Source organism: Tasmannia lanceolata, unplaced genomic scaffold, assembly GCF_043159265.1.
Source record: "Tasmannia lanceolata isolate RefF3 unplaced genomic scaffold, GAP_Taslan_0.1 ptg000007l, whole genome shotgun sequence".
Lineage (NCBI taxonomy): Eukaryota > Viridiplantae > Streptophyta > Magnoliopsida > Canellales > Winteraceae > Tasmannia > Tasmannia lanceolata.
In genome coordinates this window covers 18,536,421-18,555,589 of record NW_027518684.1, presented here as the reverse complement: position 1 = coordinate 18,555,589, position 19,169 = coordinate 18,536,421, and the positions used below count along the sequence as shown (strand labels likewise).

General features: G+C 38.3%; 1 protein-coding gene and 1 long non-coding RNA gene across 3 annotated transcripts; both read left to right on the top strand.

The window, feature by feature from the left end:
* The first annotated feature begins 243 nt into the window (after window positions 1-243).
* On the top strand, window positions 244-1,062 carry LOC143881109 (uncharacterized). The gene is made up of 2 exons (XR_013251858.1): window positions 244-273; window positions 719-1,062. It is a non-coding gene; the product is annotated as an uncharacterized LOC143881109 (long non-coding RNA).
* Window positions 1,063-6,112: 5,050 nt separating this feature from the next.
* On the top strand, window positions 6,113-17,953 carry LOC143882182 (uncharacterized). Of its 2 annotated transcripts, none has more exons than XM_077385643.1 (4): window positions 6,113-6,268; window positions 12,180-12,505; window positions 16,175-16,960; window positions 17,498-17,953. In XM_077385643.1, exons 2-3 carry the CDS (start codon window positions 12,181-12,183, stop codon window positions 16,894-16,896), a joined length of 1,047 nt encoding a protein of 348 aa, XP_077241758.1. In that variant the 5' UTR covers window positions 6,113-6,268; window position 12,180; the 3' UTR covers window positions 16,897-16,960; window positions 17,498-17,953. The 2 variants fall into 2 exon arrangements, with proteins under 2 accessions (XP_077241758.1, XP_077241759.1); XM_077385644.1 differs by having other exon boundaries at window positions 17,495-17,953.
* Window positions 17,954-19,169: the final 1,216 nt, after the last annotated feature.

Here is a 19,169-nt window from a genome sequence, read left to right as displayed (position 1 = left end):
AGCTTATTAGCTACTTTACTACTTACCTAGGGTTTCTACTTTCTAGTTTCTTACTTTCTTTCTTCCTCTTCCTCGTTATTTCATTTTTGGTTTTTTCCAAACCCAAACGACGAAGAGTCGAAGACACAGATAAGGCGACGGCACCGGCCACCCCCCCACCCCATTCCCAAACTCACTCCCTCACGAGTTACACTCGGCCGAGTCATCGCCCTCTCTCAGCCTCTGCCTCTCTGCCGAAGCATAGCTACACAGCCGCACAGCACAGCCGCACAGGTACTCTCTCTGAGTCTCTGTCTTCGATATTTTTGCTTTTTTTTAAAAAAAATGAAAATGAAAATGAAAATTTGAGAAAACCAAATATCATTGGTTACCAATTTTATTTTCGGTTTTTCCCAAACCCAAATATCATTGGTTACCAATTTTTTTTTTTTTTTTTGGGTTTTGATTCATTTGTCTTGGTTTTCTTAAAGTGGTATTTTAAGAAAACCAAGATAAATGAATCGATTGGTTTGTGTGGATTAGCCGATTAGATCATTGTGGACTTGAGTTGTGGTTACCAATTTTTTTTTTTTTGGGGGTTTTGATTCATTTGTCTTGGTTTTCTTAAAGTGGTATTTTAAGAAAACCAAGACAAATGAATCAATTAGTTTGTGTGGATTAGCCGATTAGATCTATGTTTTCTTAAAGGGGTTTTGATTCATTTGTCTATGTTTTGCAGATGGAAGAAGAGAAGGCAGTGAAACAAATGAGAGGGACAATGGTGCCTCCAGCACTTTCTGTTGCTATGCTCATTCATGGAAAGTTGAGGATCGGTCAGGTCATCAACAAACAACAAAAACCAAGTCTCCAAACTTGCGTATGGTTCAAAGGTACTCAAAAAGAGGAAGAACTGCTGCTACTGGTAGTGCTGCTTGCATGTGATGATGAATGTGCTTGCTGTTGTTATTGGTACTGTGGTGGGGTCAAGAATGTTTGAACCCAAGAGAGAGAGATTGTTCCATTGTGTATTCCTTGGGTAACAACACATACTTCATAGTGAAAATTTCTAACTTTTGATTTTAATTTTTAACTACATGTTTGAAAGACCTGTATTTGATCCCAACCCTCCGATCTGAATGTTAGGGGGTTGATCACTTGATCCTAACCCTCTATAGATCGGAGGGTTGGGATCAACCTATTGAAATGATTTTTGGGGCACAACCTATTTAGGCTGTGGGCCATCTAATGGACGGTTTGGATCATCCCACGGTGCGGGCCATACCCTACTTTTAAGTTTTAACATTTTCCCAAATTAAAAAAATCATTTAAATTAACCACTGTTTGAATTTGCGGGTGACCCGCGGGTTGACCCGGCCCACCCGCGGGCCGCGCGGGTCACGAGATTTCTGACCCGCAAAAATGCGGGTCATTTGATAACCCGACACGTTGACCCGCACCCGCATGACCCGCGGGTTGACCCGGCCCGGCCCACCCGTTTGCCAGGTCTAGTATTGAGTATTGAGTCATTGAAGGTTGCTCATCCTCTCGTACACTTGGATGCTTCCACGCATTAATCATTACCGTCCATTTGGTGGGCCCGAATTGCTCACATTAATAGAAGAATTATTATGATACTAGCATTATTTGGCCACGCCGTCAAAACATGAGGTATAAACTAGTGGACCCCATCCTATGCATGGACTTATGTGGAGATCACGAACTACAATGGTGGACCCCATCCCATGTAAAAAGTGGCCCTACCTTATGGATGAATTTGGGTTGAGATGGTGGACCTACTTATATGCGTGTAAAATGGTGGGCCCCACATGAGTGTAGAATAATGGGTCCTACCTTTATGGGCCCCCGTTGATGCTATGCATGAGTTGTAAAAAAATCGTCCCTAAAAAATTTTCGGTAAAAAAATTCTATAAAAAATGTTTTTCAATAAAAAATTTCTATGGAAAGAAAATAAATGACAAAAGGAAACAAGCACTTTTCGTATACGTTGGTAGGGTCAAATGCCATTCATTAGGCTTTGTGAGGGGAATGTTAATGAATTACATCTAAAAGCTTCTCTCATTGAATGTTGCTATTGTTAAACAAAATACTCAATGAATGGGGTTGTTAACTTCCTTCCTAAAAGGTACTTGCTAGGGGTGCAACTCGGGTCGGGTTGAACCCAATCTTTTGTCAGGTCGGGTTGGGTTTCCTGAAATCCAGGTTTGGATTTGGGTTGGAAAAACTCAACCCGGTTGGGTTCGGGTTGGGGTGTTGGGAACCTGACCCTACTACACAAAACCCGACTTGTATTTTTAAAATAATAAAATATACTAAAAATGAAAGTTGCAAATTTGCCTTTCTGATTTTCCCTCTCAAAAATTTTGATTTAAAAGTCAAAAAACTAAAAATGAATGATATTTTCCTCCTCTGAAGCATAAAACCCCCCTTTAATGTTAATTCATCGTTAAGTTTTCAACGCAAATAGAAAGGTTATAAAGGTAAAATTAAAAAACCTAGAACGTAATGATATTTTCCCCCTTTGACACATAAAATCCCCCCTTTAACGTTACTTCTTCGTTAAGTTTTCAAAGCAAATAGAAAGGTTAAAGCCTAAAGGGGGTGAATTTATCCTTGAGCCGTGAACCATTATCACAAAAATATCACATGGCACATGTGGTCCCACCATCGCATGTGGATTTTTGCTATCTGGGAGGTTTGAACTCGAGACCTTTGGCTGTGATACCATGTTAAATTTCCAACTTCTCCAAAAGCTTAAGTTGTTGGAGAAAGGCAACATCTAATCTTCTAAACTTTAACAGTTAGGGTCAAATGTCATTCAGACCACCTTGTTTTAACCGGCCTCGTTAATGGCGGGTACACCAGATCAACTACCAGATGGACCTCATTCATCGTGTGTATAATTTCGCCTAGGGTTTTGTCACAAAAATACCCAAAATACAATAAGGACATATTTGGTGACCATGAATTTTTTTCCATAGAATATTAGCTAATTCAGTGGAGAGAGAAAGAGAGAGAGAGAGGGGGGCTGAAAAACAAGGAAAAAATAAATCTTTGCTCAAAACATAATTTATTTTTTCTATTTTTTCGCTACTGTTCACCCTCTCATCAGTCATCACTCATGCCCTCTCAATTTCCTCCTCCTCCCTCCTTACCCCTCTACACCAATTGATAAACTTATAATTATAATTGGTTGAAGAAAAAATTTCAGTTGCCAAACATGGCCCAACAAAATATAGATGCGACATGTTACCTGTCTAGGTGCTTAAGAATGAAACAGCCACGACACAATATAGATGTGACAGGTTACCCGGTTCATCGGTTCGCTTCGTTTGGTAGTATTGGGTTTGCAATTTTTAAATTTTATACAAACCCGGTTGGTAAATGCAGGATTCTTTGGGTTATGTAGGGTATTAGCACTAATGTGTTTAAGGCCCTTCCTCTTATCCTGATGCCCATAAGTTTTTTCACTATAATATTAGGCAACAGTTCCGTATTTCCTTTCACTGTCTTGAGTGTGTTCAGAAGGCATTTAAGAACTGACAATATGGGAGTTGGAAGTCAAAATTGGGCCTCATGTCTCATCTCTCATACGCATTTGTAATTCACTAGCTTCGGCAAAACCATTTTACAAACCGGTGAACAGTGAGCAAATCCCTTTTTATTTAACTTCTTCCCAAAAATAGATAAAAAAGACGTCTTGTAGTGCGCAATGCGCACCCTTTTCTCTCTCTCCATATCTATCTTTTTTAGGAATTTGCTAGGGACCATTTGAAAACGACAGAATATGTTGAAAAGTGAGCCTGTGTGCCTGTTCTCTCATGCAAATGCCTTTTGCGATCATCCCTACTAAATCCCATATTTTTATACTGTGTTAACACCTATTGACTGTAGTCACGGACGGAGCCAGGAATTAGCTCTAGGGGGGCAAAGTCGCAAAGAAGGTTGTCACCATTCTACACTTCATGTTTGATCGGAAGGGCCTCCCAACTCCCCTCTAACTGATGCACAAGGTGGAGCCCACATTTTACACTTCAAATTTTGAAGTAGTAGGGCCCACTATGCATTGCCCAAGAATATTGGTGATTTAATAAATTCCAAGACCCTCAAGAGGATCACTTTCTACTATGAAAATCCAAATAATATACGAGATTTTATATTTTGCATGCACGTAAAGTCAAGCATTTTTTAAAAAAATACTATGGGGCCCATTTCATACGATGATCCAAACCGTTCATTTGTACGGCCACAACATAAATAGGTTGCATCATGCAAATCATCTCCGTAGGATGATCCTAACCATTCAATCTATAAAGGTTTCTATAGCGGGCAATCCCATTATAGATCAGAGGGTTAGGATCATCCTACGGAGATGATTTACGGGGTGTAGGCATGCAACCTACTTATATCGTGCACAACAAATGAACAGTTTGAATCATCTTATGAATTGGGCCCTACTTTTTAAAAAATACTTTACTTTACATTCATACAACATATAAAATCTCATGATTAACTAGTAGAGAGTTTTCACAGTATAGTCTAGTATTTTTCAAAAAGTATTGTACAGGCCATGCCGTAGTATGATCCAAACCGTCCATTTGATCGTTAATAGGCTGTGCCCAAAAATTCATTACATGGGATGATCCTAGTCCTCTAATATATAGAGGTGTACATCATATTATGTTCCCACGTAAATGAATTTTTGGGCACGACCTATTTTCATCTTGACCCATCAAATGGACGGTTTAGATCATCCTGTGGTGCAACCCGTACAATACAATTTTTCTAATACGGGCTTACACCATGTAAAATCTTGTGACTCCCTTAATCAAATGGACGGTTTTGATCGTCTTGTGGTGTACCATTTTTCAAATATGGAAAGATTCTAGATTTTCATAGACGAGGGGCAACTTTATAAAAAACTCTTAATCCTATAGATTTTGGAAAAAAACTGGATTTCAGGGGGAGCAATTGCCCCCCCTGGACCCCCATTGGCTCCATCCCTTACTGTAGTCCCATATATTTAAAAAAATTATACTGTACGACCCACACCATATGATGATCCAAACCGTCCATTTGATGGGCCACAAGATAAATATTTTGGGCCCAAGAAATCATTTCTATAGGATGATCCTAGCACTCTGTTCTATAGAGTTGGAGTTTTTATATGGTGTAAGCCCGCATAGTTGAGTATTTTTCAAAGGAGGAATTGTAGAATGAAGGGGCCCTTGCAAAAATGAGATGAAAGGGCTCTTCAACTGGCTGCACATCACCTTACCAAAGTCCATTTAACACTAGTTGACTTTTACATTTTAGAGTAATGTGCAGCCAATAGTGGAGCCCTTTCAATCTTTCATCTCATTTTTGCTAGGGCTCCCTGCAGACACCCCATTTTGACTGGACCCTTTTTCCAAAAATCGAATAAATTCTCGAAACTGATTGAATTCCCGAAGTCGAATAAAATCCCGAAATTCCTGAAGACCCGAGGCCTAAAATGCAAAGAACCTGAAAAATCCTCCTCTACCGATTATTGTTGAAATCTTTTTGAGACCTTGATGATCCTAAACTCCTACTTAAAGCCTTCGTTTAGTTGCCCCCGCATCCTATCCCTTTAATTTTTACTGAAAATCTAAAAGGTTATAAAACACTCTTGAGTTCTTGGTATTTGCATTCCTTATTTGCACTCCTAAGCTTCAATGCTTAATCGCAACCTCATTTTGATATTTTCGCTAACTTGTCTTGTCTTGTCTACTTAGGCGTTGCCACCGTTCTCAAGTGTGCCCCTTAAAAATCTCAGGAAAAGCAGATGAAAAAATGAAGAAAAGACAAGAGGAGTTGGTGTGTTTATCATTACAAATTGTGCAAATATCATTTTCCCTAAGGTTTCCTCTTATCTGGGTCACCCCATTGAGATTAAAAGAGAATCATAAATGCACTGGATAGGGTCTGTCTAGAGAAAGAAAAGGGGGTTGAATACATCATTTTTAAGGGCCTATTTTCATCCCAGATCACTCCCCATAAAATAAAAGATTTATTATAAATACACTAGGAGGTGGCTGTCCATGGAGGATTGGAGGGGTGTGTGTAAATTTATCATTTCTCTAAATAAAGGAGATGGGCTAGGGTTTTTAGATAGGGAGGGAGGGATCCCTATTTCGTTGAGTTGAGATAGCAGAGGGAGAGGGAGAGCCCAAAATCCACACTACACCAGCATAAGGTCATCGAAGAACAACTCAGGCAACGATTCATTTAAGGGTATCCACAAATTCAGGTAATCTATACTACTTTCTTTCAATACATGTTTGGGTTGGAATCATGCCTATTATTATGGAGTTGGATTTGCGTTTTGTTGTTATCGCTAGCGATCTGTGTTTCTCCATGCCATCAAAATTCTAATGGGTTCAGTGAATTATATTTACTCTTTTTCTTAGATTCTCTTAAATTTACATTTTACATTAAGCCTTATGTCTTGATTGTCTAAAAAAAACTAACCTTGGTTGTTCTGTTGCAAGTTTCCTTTAGTGCATTTTCTTCCCATGGATTAAAATCCAGCTCTTATGATCATTGGCTTCTCTTCTGTAATCTGATTTCAGGGTTAGGGTTAATAGATTTGTTAATCATTTTTGGTTTGGATTACCATTGTATATGATGAAGACCTTGTTTCACATTCAATTTGAATTACCATTTTTTATCTTTGGTCTTCATTATAATGGTATAAGATAAAGGTTTTGTTTCTATCTTCTTCATATCGGAGTCCAAACCCCAAGTAGAGCTAGTTTGTGATGATCTGTGGTGATTGTGGGCAAGTTAATCTCATGTGTTTATTAAAGGCGATGGTGCCATACCAATATCTCTTTTCAAGGCCTTTAAAATGGCTGATTTCTACAAGAGTTCAAATCAGTTGTGATAAATTAGTTACCTGTTACAATTTTGTATCTCTGACTTTGGTAATTGCATACAAAGTATAAGACTGATACCCCTACTTTAAGCTAGTTCTTCAAAAGTTGTTTGCATAAAATCAGTCAATTATTCTTAGCTCATATCGTTTCTGTTGAGGTCTTTTCAAGGCAATCATAATGAACCTCTTATGGTAAGAGCTGAAGTAGGTTGGATGTGGTTATTAAGACAAGGAAGTGCTCATGCTAATACTCTTAGAGAGTAGTAGTATTGGTATGGTGTTGTCTTAATGATCATATTAACTTAATCAGTTTTTTCTTTTCTTTATTCAACTGGCCTGTCAAAATTATTTGGAGAACTGCAACGAACATTGCACCAATCAGGACATTTTTTTTTAAAAATTTAAAGAGTGAGTATTACTTGATGATTTTGGGTATCGGCACCATTGAGCTTTAGTCTTTACACAAGGTTTCTTTGTCTCATTCATCTGTCTTTATACTAGCTTTGCTTTGACCCTGTGATCCTTGATTCAAGAAATGCAAACCCTTTCCATCAATTTATATGTAACCGTTTGATCTTTCCATTGATTTTCGAAAACTTCCTTTGGGGTTCATGGCGATGACAAAATGTTTCTTGAGCCAACCCCTTTACCCTTCTTGTCCTCCTTGTTCTAGGATTTCTCATGGGGTTTAGGGATTCATCCTTCTTTAGGACCTTCGCTTCTTATAGGGTTCAGAGGTTCTACCTTGTCTTCTTTCGGGATCATTCTTCGCATGTTCCTAGGGATCCTCTTTGATTTTCGGGATTGCATCGATTTTAGGAACACTTCTCTCGGGTTTAGGCGACGACGGACGAGAACCTCCTGAACCCAAAACCCCTCTTCAATCAAAAGGCATAAAAAACAAAAACGCATAAAATCAAATAACAAAAATCCAAATACAATATAAAAACTTAAAAACCATTAAAACGTTTTTCGAAAAAGCTGTTTCGAACTACGTTGGCTTGATCCTCTTCCACGAGGTACGTAGGCAACTTGGGACCGTCATCCCAAGTCCAGTCGTAAAAATTTTTAAAACTTTTTTGATAAATTCTTTCAAACTTTGTAAATAAATCTTTTCAAATCTTTCAAAGCAAAAAATTAAAAAAATACAAAAACTAAAAATGGGCAAGGATGGTGATTGCCAGGTCACTCAGAGCAATCTTTTCATTCCATTTCCGATTTTGATCGTGGTTTTCCGGTTTTCATCAGTTTTTTTACGTTTTATCGGGTCTTGGGATGGGTGACGACATAGCGTGGCCCCTTCACAGGGATTGTCCTCGCTGAGCCCAACGATAGGCTATGACGACCGCGAGACTGAGATTTGTTCGATTTTTAGCGGATTAGGATCGCTGAGCTTAATTCTTTTAGAATCTCTCCCTGAGCTTATCGTATGTCTCATTTTCTTTTCCCTGGCATTTCTGGTCCCTGCGTACCGTCGATTTTCCGATTTTTTCCTTTCCTTGCATCTTTTAACTTATTGCGTGCTTGTCTTTGGTTTCTTATGTGTTTACTTTTAGCTTGCTTACTTTTCTAGCATGTGATTAGTTAGATTAGTTACTATTTTCTTAGCATTATTTTTTGCATAGTTTCACATACTCATTCACATGCTTAGCTGTAGTATTTATTCATTCATCTTATCTTGATTATTTGCTTAGATGTAGCTCTTTCATGATTTTCCTACTTATCTCATCATATCTGCCATTTTCTGCTTAGCTGTGCATGTGGTTGTTTACTGCTTTCTTAAATGTGTTGAGTTATGATTAGATGTGATGAGTTATGATTTGTTTGCTTTCTTTGCCCATCCTTGGGTCATGCATGCTTAGGTAGACGATTTCTCAGGGATGCATGTTCCCATTTCACATGATTTTAGCCTAAAATTCTTCGAAAATAATAAAAATGGCATAACAGACCGAGTGCGCTCGGGCGAGTTGGATACCTAACACCTTCCCAACTCGTAACCAGGCACGGACCCCTGTTATCTCTGGTTATCCTTTGCAACAGATATATTTTATGGGTTCCAGGGCCGACTTCCCTGGATGAAGACTCTTCTTCATTTTTAGGTACATCTTGATTCAGGGCTTTGTCTCCGAATCAAGATGTATCTCATATATATTGCCACTCATGCTGTGAGGGCACCATTTCGAGAGTTCCTTGGTAGAGCTCTCATTCACATGTGGAGATCTAAAGGATGCGAGGGAGACCCGTCCTCCGCCACGTCCTCGGATCGGGGTCCACACTCCCTTGAGTCTAGCATTCCTCTTTTAAAAAAGTATTGTAAGCAATGAAAATGATTTCTTGGGCACAACCTATTTATTTGATAAGTCCCTAGGTACGCTTAGGTTAGCCTGACATGGTGAATGCAGGTAATGGTTGTAGCTTCTCTTCTGAAGCGTGTTAGATCGTAGTTGCCGAAGTTCTGGAAATGTTTTTATTGGGGCATAATCTATTTAGTCCTGATCATAAATGGACGGTTTGGATCATCCTATAGTGTGGCCGTGAAGTACTTTTCGAAAAGGGATTAACATTTTTTGGGGGCACAATCTATTTAGTCTTGATCTATAAAATGGACGGTTTGGATCATCCTATAGTGTGGCCGTGAAGTACTTTTCGAAAAGGGATTTGCTAAGGACCATCATAGAAACCATTTTGGGGATGGGCTGTTGCATGAGAGAGCAGCCACATAGGCTCACTTTCCAACAGATTGTGTCTCTATTCATGAGGTAGCTGCTCTCTCATGCAACAGACTTTCTGCTAAATGCCTTTTCCGATGGAATTTTTTAAAGGAAAAAATACAGATACACCCCCTCTAGTTTCTGACACATTCAACTCTAACCTTGACTTTCAAAATGTGACAAGTACACCCCCTGAAGTTTTTTTAATGTGACGGAGTAGACGGCGAGGCAGAAATGAACAAAATGCCCTCGTCTTCCCCAACAGAAAATTAGGGTTTTCAGACTTGAAAACTGAAAATTAGAGTTTGATTCAAACCCTTGTTTATTTATCAACATAAAGCCTCGATTTAGGAGTTTTATTTGTTTTCATTCACACCATTATCATGATTTGCCCATAAACCCTAATATTTTAGGGTTTTTTTTGTTTTTTATCAATGGTTTTTCTTGAAATGTGGGTTTGATGTAGCTATGGGGTGGGGTTTCATTGTCTATGGTGGAGGTGACAGCGGTGGCCAGAGATGGCGACGGCGGTGGTGGCTGAAGGTGGTGACGGTGGCCGGAGGTGCGACGACGGCAGTGGAAAATGGCGTAACCCTAATCCCTCTGCAAATGAGGGTATTTCACTATTTCTGTTCCCAAAATATTAACCATGGTTAGTTTCAGTCTTTTCGTCAGGTTAAACTGACGGACCGTTGACGGAGGGGGTGTACTTTTTTGAAACCTCAGGGGTGTACTTGTCATGTTTTGAAAGTCAGGGTTAGAGTTGAATGTGTCAGAAACTAGAGGGGGTGTAAATGTAATTTTTCCTTTTTTAAAATACTCACATACACGGGCTTACCCTCATGTACAAACTCCAGTGAGAGAAGGCCCACCTTCATCTAACAAAAACACTTTGAAAACAGAAACGGGATTCCGTTTTGGAAATAAAAACGGGCCTAACATTTCCGTTGATTTGACCATTTTCAAAGTGTATTTATTGCTTGATGGAGATTTGTGCTCCATTCCTTTTGATGCTCGTTTTCCCCCCAAAACGGAATCCCGTTTCCCTAGGGTTTTTTTCTCCTCCTCACTTCTTCTTTCTCTTGTAAATTTTTTAGGGCTAGGGTTTCACTCTGAAATTTATTTCTCCAGGTATGCTTTTTGTTAGTTTTGCATTTTCTTTTCTTCTTCTTGCTGACTTTTTATAAATGGTTTTTTGTTTCATGATCTTGATTTCTCTAATGAATATGTCTAAATTTTGCAAGATTTTATTTTTAACAATCAATATCATCAAATTTGCTAACTATTTCAGTTGTTGCATATTTTCCTTTCAAGTATGAAACTTGAATGATCTGTATGGATTTTAACGTCTCTAATCACAGTCTGAAACAAAATTTTGCTTCCAATCCAAGTGCATGAGCTTCTTATTGTAGATTCAACAATTTCTGTTGAATTCTATTAGTTGCATGCTGATTTTGGAGTCATTTAGGCCTTGTTTGGATTTCAAGAAAAATATTTCTGATCAAAATTATTTTCTTGGGAAATTTTTTTTCTTTCCATAATTTAGTGGGAAATGATATAATTATGGTTAATTTAGAAGGATATTATCATAAATTGTAGGTGCCTCTAAGTAAAAATTAAATAGGGTTTGATTTAAGTCAATTTTTTTGTGAGGAAAAAAGTAAGAAATTTTAGAAATATTTTCCCTTTCCAAACATTTCTAGAATGTTCTTGCAATCCAAACAGGCCCTTATAGTGGAATGATGCAGATTACACTGATGAAGTAGGACTTAACTTCCCTTTGATGTTTAACATTGGGTTCCATTGTTGTTGTTGAAGCTTTTCTAGTAGCTCAATGATTTTCTCGTTGTTTAAGATCATTGGTCTATGCATGCTATACTTGTACTAGGTCATGCTTGTGATTTTTTTTCCTGTAGCTATTCCTTTTGCATCTTGGGCTTCCACTGGCTCTTTATAGATGGATTTGTTTTAGAATCTTCATTTCTCTAATGAATAAATCGATCTTTTCCAGATTTTAATTTGTACAAGAAATATTATCAAATTTGCTAACTATTTCAGTTATTGGATATTTTCCTTGCATGAAATTTGAATGATTCCTATCCATGATTATGTCTCGAATCACCGTCTGAAACAAACTTGTGCTTCCAATCCAACATGTGCATGTGCTTCTTTGTGTAGATGCAGTAATTTCTGTTGAATGTACGCTGATTGTTTAATGTTCTGTAACGGGCTCATTCTTTAGCTTTGCAAAAGAGAATCTTTGGTTTTACGCAGGCCCTCTGTAATGCTTCTGAATTATCGTTAAAGAATGGATTAGTTTAGTGACATTTTTTTTAAGGTAATCTGGGATCGAACCTGCGACTTCAAGGTTGAGAAACAATGCCTCAACATTGAGCTACAGGCCCAACCCCTAGTGAAAGGCTGGTTATATCACTATGTGTGGTTCTTGAGTGTAATTGATATGAATGTCAAGTAGCTTATTACTCACACATGGCCAATTCCATGAAAGTTTTGATACTGTTGGATTCTAATTTTTTTATTTTTTTTATTTTTTATCTTGGGTAAAATCATAGGATGGATGTTGCACATTACTGTCTAGATGGCAATGCCGATGCAGTAGAGTTTTGCCCTCACTATTTGTTCAACCATGTTCTTGCCGCAGCAACATACACCCTGCAAGAAGGTGTTGAGCCTAGTCGATCTGGAAGCATATCACTTTTCTCTGTTGACATTGATAGGGGCCTGGAATTGTTTCATTGCATAGAAACAGCTGGTGTCTTTGACATAAAATGGAACAGGGGTGGAGTTGACGTGCATCCTTTACTTGCCCTAGCTGATGCTGACGGCTGTTTGAGACTTCATGGTTTACAGTGCAGTTCAGATGCGTCAGGAGCTGGAGGTATTTTTGCTTTCCACTTCTGTTTACAACTCTTCTTTCATGCAAAACTTCCAAGGTAAAAGCAAAACTTTAGATGGTTTACAGTAACAATCGATTTTATTTTATGTGATTTAAATACTAAAACTATACTTATATTTACAATTTTCAGTCTATAATAGTTTCTTCTGCTACATTAAGCGGGACGGCTCTGATGTTAGGCTGTGGATTTGGGATTCTTCTGGGGAGTTTTCTGTATAATCATTTTGCCTTCATCTCCTGTCTTGTGTTGCCTCCCCTGATATTGCTAGAATTTGGCCCATCCCTGTTCCCCTAGGGTTGGAGTATTTGGTTGGGCCGCCATTGAGGAGCGTATTCAGACGGTGGACTTCCTAAGAAAACGAAAGATGTTGATCGTCAATCATTGTTCTCTTTGTATCGAGGATGGAGAATTAGTTAATCATCTTTTTATCCACTGTAAGGTGGCTAGAGAAGTTTGGGGCAGTGTGTTAAAGAGGTTTGGTATTTCATGGGTATTCCACTTGGACCTTTCACAAGCGTTGGAGAGTTGGATCTTTTCTCCTTGGAAGGGGAAAGGAAAAATCCTTCTTAGCGGTTCTCTGGGTGCTGTGGAAGTAAAGAAATGCTAGAATTTTCAAAGGTGTGGTGAAAAGTGCTCCTTTCCTATCCTCTAAGGTGATGGCTTTTACGGTGTTTTGGGCAAAATCCCTCCCTAGCTTCTTATTTGTTTCCTCTTTTTAGTTGTGGAACGGATGGAGTGTGGTGTGTTGAACCCCAAGATTCGGGTTTTCTCAAGCTTAATTTCGATGGTTCTAGTCTTGGCAATCTGGGATCGGCCGGCATTGGGGGAGTACTAAGTGAGGTGGGCCTTCGTGAGGCGTGTGCGCAGTTCATCAAGGTTTCAAACTTCTTCTTCTTTTTTTTTTTTTTTGGGGGGGGGGGGGGGGGGATTAGACATCAATCGAGTCATGGTGGAAGGTGACTCCCTAAATGTCATTTGGTGGTTCTCCGAATCTCACTCTTGTCCTTGCCGTTTCGCGGACTTCTTCAATGAGATTTCAGATATTGTGGGCTCTAATATCATCTCCTTTCGTCAAATTAGGAGATCGGCCAATGGAGTTGCAGATAAGTTGGCTAAAAGAGGAGCTCACCTGGTGGCCCTAGAGTAATATGATTTTCTCCCACCTTGATTCCTTCTAGTCGGTTCTCTTCTTGTATATTGTTTGTATATACTTTTGTTTCTTCTTTGCACCTTTTGACCCTCCCAGTTCTATCAATGAATTCTTACCATTCAAAAAAAGGAAAAAGTTTCTTCTGCTCTACATGATGTATTATTTAGAGCTTCTCCAAATATCATTTTTTTCTGTGTGTGTGTGTGGGTGCCGGGGGGGGGCGGCTTGCTATAGGCCTCCTGAACTTCTAAAAAATGGAACTAGTGAGATGCTAGCTTCTATCCGTTCATCTATCCCTGGATACCATTCTACCCAAAAAAAAAAAAATTCCCGGAAAACCCTGTCCAACATGATCATAGGCATTTATCCTTGTTTCTTGTTTCAATATTGTATATTACCATCTTGCCATTAGAATAAATGTGTTTTCTTTTTTTGGGTAATTTTGGCTGTGTTATAGATCTCATGTACTAGCAGAGTCCCATACTGGCTACTACTGGTTGGATGCTATGTGAGTCTCGTAGCATAGTCCAGCTAATGTTTTTATTGTCATTGGATCAGAGCAAGCTATTGCTCAACTTGTTATTAGTATATCATCAAATATGGGCTTGTTCTTCATTCTAGAAGGAAGTTTTGTAATCCCATACCCTTCCAAGTGTGCCTCTTGATCCATGATCATCTGATTTTGGGAAATTTTTAATTTGAAGATTCTTGTGGAGAAGTTGTCAGCTATGGTCACTTTGAGAATCTAAGGGGCTATTTGGATACGTGGATTTTAGAATCCAGGTTTTATTTTGAAAGCGGTGTAAAATTGTGGATTTTACAATCCATTATCCTGGATTTTAAGTAAGAAATCCAGGTTTTAGAAATCTCTCCCCTATCCTGAGATTTCTAAAACCTGGAAACACAAGACGATCTCCTACTCTCTAGCTCGATGTAAAGAAGGGCTAGAAATTAGAAAACGACGGACGGTCTCCTTCTCCCATCCAGGATTTTGAGGAAATCCAAGATTCTAAAATCCGCATATCCAAACGGCCGCCAAGTGATTCAAGATGATCATGTTTGCTGTGCTCTAGAGCCAAGCAAGTGGATCTATGCAAATCCTTCTCTTATTCTCTTCGGATTCAAGAAATTAGCTTAAAATTCATGCCACACTTTAATATCAAAATCATCTAATTGTCTTAATTTCTTGTTGTGATACCAGAACTTATGTGTTTCAGTTGCTATAGCCTTTAGGTACTTTATCCGTTTCTGGTGCCTTCTTCGATAACTTTCTTTGTTTGAGGCTTTAATAGATCATAAGTTTTGAATATGTGGTGGAGAATCAGCCAGACAATGATTTAACAGAATTTAGTCCATCACCATAAAGATTTCAGAACACAAGAACGAAAATGTCCCGTGTTTCTTTTGCAGTTGTCACTGGGATTAAGGATTTAATTCAGAGACATTGGTTGATTGCTTAAAAAATCTTTCATTCTGCACCTTTTGATGGTGCTTCTGAAAATTTTGGATGTTCTAAAGAGCTAGCTTTTAGTTATAGTTGACGTTTCATGAATTCCTCTGAACTAGAATCCGTTATTACATATTATCATTGAATGTGTTATTTGAGATATCAAATAGCCACCACGGAAAACTTCAGGTACTTTATATTGGACTTGATCACCACCTTCCTATTTGCTGAGAACTTGGAATTATCACTGTTGAGAAAATCCGTAGTGAATCATCTACCCACCCAAGCTGGCTCCCTTTAACCTGGGCTGGTTCTCATCTGAGTCCGTGTTTTTCCCTACCAAGTAAATCAAAACTCCTTTAACTCATCCGAGTTAATGAAAAATTGACCACATCAATCATTAACACACACAAGTCGACTCCCTTCTAAGTTGGCCGAGTCTGAGTTCTGAAACAATGGGAGTCATAGTCTTAATAGTTGATACATCACATTTTTTGGAAGAGATTAGGGATATTGGCTTATGTTTGTCAGAATATTGTATTGTCAAATCTGCACATTTTCAGAAAACTGTATTATTTGGGTTTTGTAGATTTTCAGTCTAAACAACTCCTATTCAAATTCTGTTCACATCTTTAAAAAAATAGTACACATTTATCTCTTGATCTAAGAATTTTATATTTTATACTCGATACAAAACCAACATGCTGGTTATTGCATACCAGAAGGCCCAAACACAAATTGTCCCGCTTTGTTTCTCAATAGCACCAGTTGGTGCACCCTCTGACAAAGTCAAAAGTGCAAGCTACCATGGTACCATGCAGTTGTAGTATGTATTCTCATGAATTCAATACCCATTGGATTTAATGTATGGGTACAGGAAGTTTTTGTTTTTTCGTAGAATTACATGATTCGTTCTCAACTATCTGATGTTTCTTTGTTTTTATAAATCTGTCATCTATTATGGCTCTCAATATTTATTTAATTTAAAATGTCACCTTCATTTTATCACTGCCATCATTTTCTTATTTCCTTGGATGTATATAATTTATGCAGGGGCCATGCTGACAGAAATTGGTGGAGAAAAGGTCAGTTCCTCCATGTGCCTCTGTCTGGATTGGAACCCATTAGCCACATCCATCTCAGTTGGACTTTCTGATGGTTCAATCTCCTTAGTCACCCTTAGAGAAGCTCAACTTCAGATATCACAAACCTGGAAAGCCCATGAGTTTGAAGTCTGGGCAACTTCTTTTGATACACACCAACCACATCTGTTATACACTGGCTCCGATGACTGTAGATTCAGATGTTGGGATTTGCGGGAAAGTCCCTCGAACTTGGCATTTCAAAATACAAAGACTCATAAGATGGGTGTATGCTGCATTGCTAAGAGCCCCACAGATTCAAATACACTTCTCACTGGGAGCTATGATGAGTTCCTCAGGGTATGGGATGTGAGATCGACATCAAAGCCCGTTAATGAGAATTCTATCAGTTTAGGGGGAGGAGTGTGGAGACTCAAGCATCATCCTCATATACCAGGACTTGTTTTGGCAGCTTGCATGCACAATGGCTTTGCAATTGCGAGGATTGGGAGGGAAAATATCGAAGTAGTAGAGAGTTATGGGAAGCATGAATCTCTTGCGTATGGAGCTGATTGGCAGGCTGATAGATTATGTACAGAGGGTGGAGGTAAAAGAGGTTCGTTGGTAGCTACTTGCTCGTTTTATGATAGGCTTCTTCGAATTTGGCTACCAGAGAGCCAGATGGTTAAATAATTTAATCCGGCCAAATTCACTTTTATTTACTGCTTTCGGGCGAGCTTCGTTTGGTCTCAACCAGGTATGCATTCACTCTGCTACTGATAACAACAAATACTGTCAAAGAAACCATTTTTCATCATAGTAACAATCTCTGTTCTTTTTCTTTTTTTTTTTCAAAATGTTACAAAAATGCAATAATTTGATAAAAGAGAAAATCCATTAATAACTTGGTATATAATCGATAGTATCGCAATTTTTTCCTTAATGTCAATATCCTGATGGTTTCAAGTCTTTTCTTTTTTATTATGGTTTTAAAATCAAGTAGAAAGATGAAAAACAAAATCTCAAAGATCGTATTTTTAAATATTTTTTTGCCTTTTTTATATTTTTTTACACACCTCAAAAGAACATAAATAACTTAAAATTAATAAGATTTTCCCATTCTAAGAAATTCCTTACACAGATATTTGTGACTGATTTTCATTGCCTTTTCGTGCTATACTGAATTTGAAACTAAGGAAAAGGTTTTTACAAATTGAGCCCCATTATGGTTATCAAAATGATTGAGTTGTGTAAAGGTTAAATTTTAAAATAAATCTAAACCTGTTACTAGCAGCTGGATGAGACTAACAGATTGGAGCCTGTTCGCTGAGCCCTTGAATCATCTTGAAAACTGATTCAAAATCTACTTCAGATTTTGGGTTGGTTTTCCAGAAGTTGGCGAGATTCTCCTCCTATGCTATATTGGCTGTGCAGAGAAACTCTGGTCGGCATCGGTCTTGCTTGGGCCGCGGTTATTGCTTGATATTCTGTTGAAAATTAGCCCCTTGAAATAGTGTAATTTTTTTTTAAAGATGAAATAGTGTAATGTAGTCATTTAGTTTGAAGCTGATTATTTGGCTATCTTCCCTGTAACCGTATTAGTGCCTCCTTTATTTTATGAGAAATGCTTTCCCTTTTTTCTTAGCTCTACTCTTGAAACTAATACACATTGACATGCTTATGGATGTAATATTTGAGTATATGTCTACAAATACAGAGAATCTGAATTGATGGCTCTTAAGTCCTTCTATACTGAATTGATGGCTGTTCAGCTCAGTAATATGCAAATCTCTTTCTATTTTTCCAGCTTAGGCAGGTGATTTGCATGTATGTGATAGGTGCATTTAGACTACTTGAAAGTTTTAACCCATTGTTTAAAAACTCCTTGGGTCAATCATCAACTCACCTGAGTCAACTCCCTTTTACTTTGGCCGCATTCTCATTTGAATCCGGGTTTCCTCATACTAAGTCAATCAACAACTCTGTTCTCTTTCCCATGTCAATGAAAAGTTTACTGTGCCAAACATTGACTCGTCTGAGTCAACTCCTTTTTACTCTAAATAATCTGATTAGAATTCATGGAGGTGCGTTCAGTTGTTTTACTCTAGTGTGAAAGGGAAGGGAAATGATGTGGCAGCTGAAAATTAATTGGAATGGGAGGACATGGGTGGATTTGATCTGGACTCTCCAAATTCATTTCACGATCTTAGCCATCCAACCAATTGTCCTGCGAATAATCGGTTATAAAATTTAAGTCGATGTTTGGTTTCTAGGAAAAACATTTCTTCACAGTTTTTTCCTAGGATTTTTTTTTTAATTTCTGCAGTTTGGAGGGAAATAATAAACTTTATGGAAAATTGAACTGCAGTTGTTCAAGTTACTTATTTAATGTGTAATAAAAAGAGGGGAATTTTGGAAAAGTTTTTTCTTTTCTAAACTTTTCCATACAAAAATCAAACAAGGCCTGAAGTCCCTTCACGATGAGGACCCATATGGTCTTGGTCCCATTCTCCAACGGACTTCTCATGTGTAAGATAAAGAACAAAAATCAACGGTCATGGTGGAACCCTACATGAGGCTTGATGGATCTAGGCCTAGGATCATCCCATCAAAGTACTCTCAACAGCATTTGGCCCGGACTTTTGATTTGCCGCACCTATCAAAGGATTTTGATCTTATCAGGTACACGGAGAGTAAGGCAGTCTTATGAAAGAGTGTAAAATCCTGTTTCATCCATCGATTGAATCATGATTCAAAGATCCTCACATCTTGTGGAAGGAGATTTACACAGAATAGTACTCAAATTGGACGGTTAGGATCATGGTATCAGTGATTTGAATGCTATGGTGCCACCCATGATGAAAAACACTTGATTAAAACACAAGGATTCCGACACAGAAGAAGCTATTTTCATATCAGTATACTATTCTTGTGTGTATACTGAGAAACACTAACATTAGTGCTCG

Coding starts and splice junctions, on each gene's coding strand:
- LOC143882182 (XM_077385643.1), top strand. CDS start 12,181: ATGGATGTTGCACATTACTGTCTAGATGGCAATGCCGATGCAGTAGAG. Junction 12,506..16,174: donor AGATGCGTCAGGAGCTGGAG/GTATTTTTGCTT, acceptor TAATTTATGCAG/GGGCCATGCTGACAGAAATT.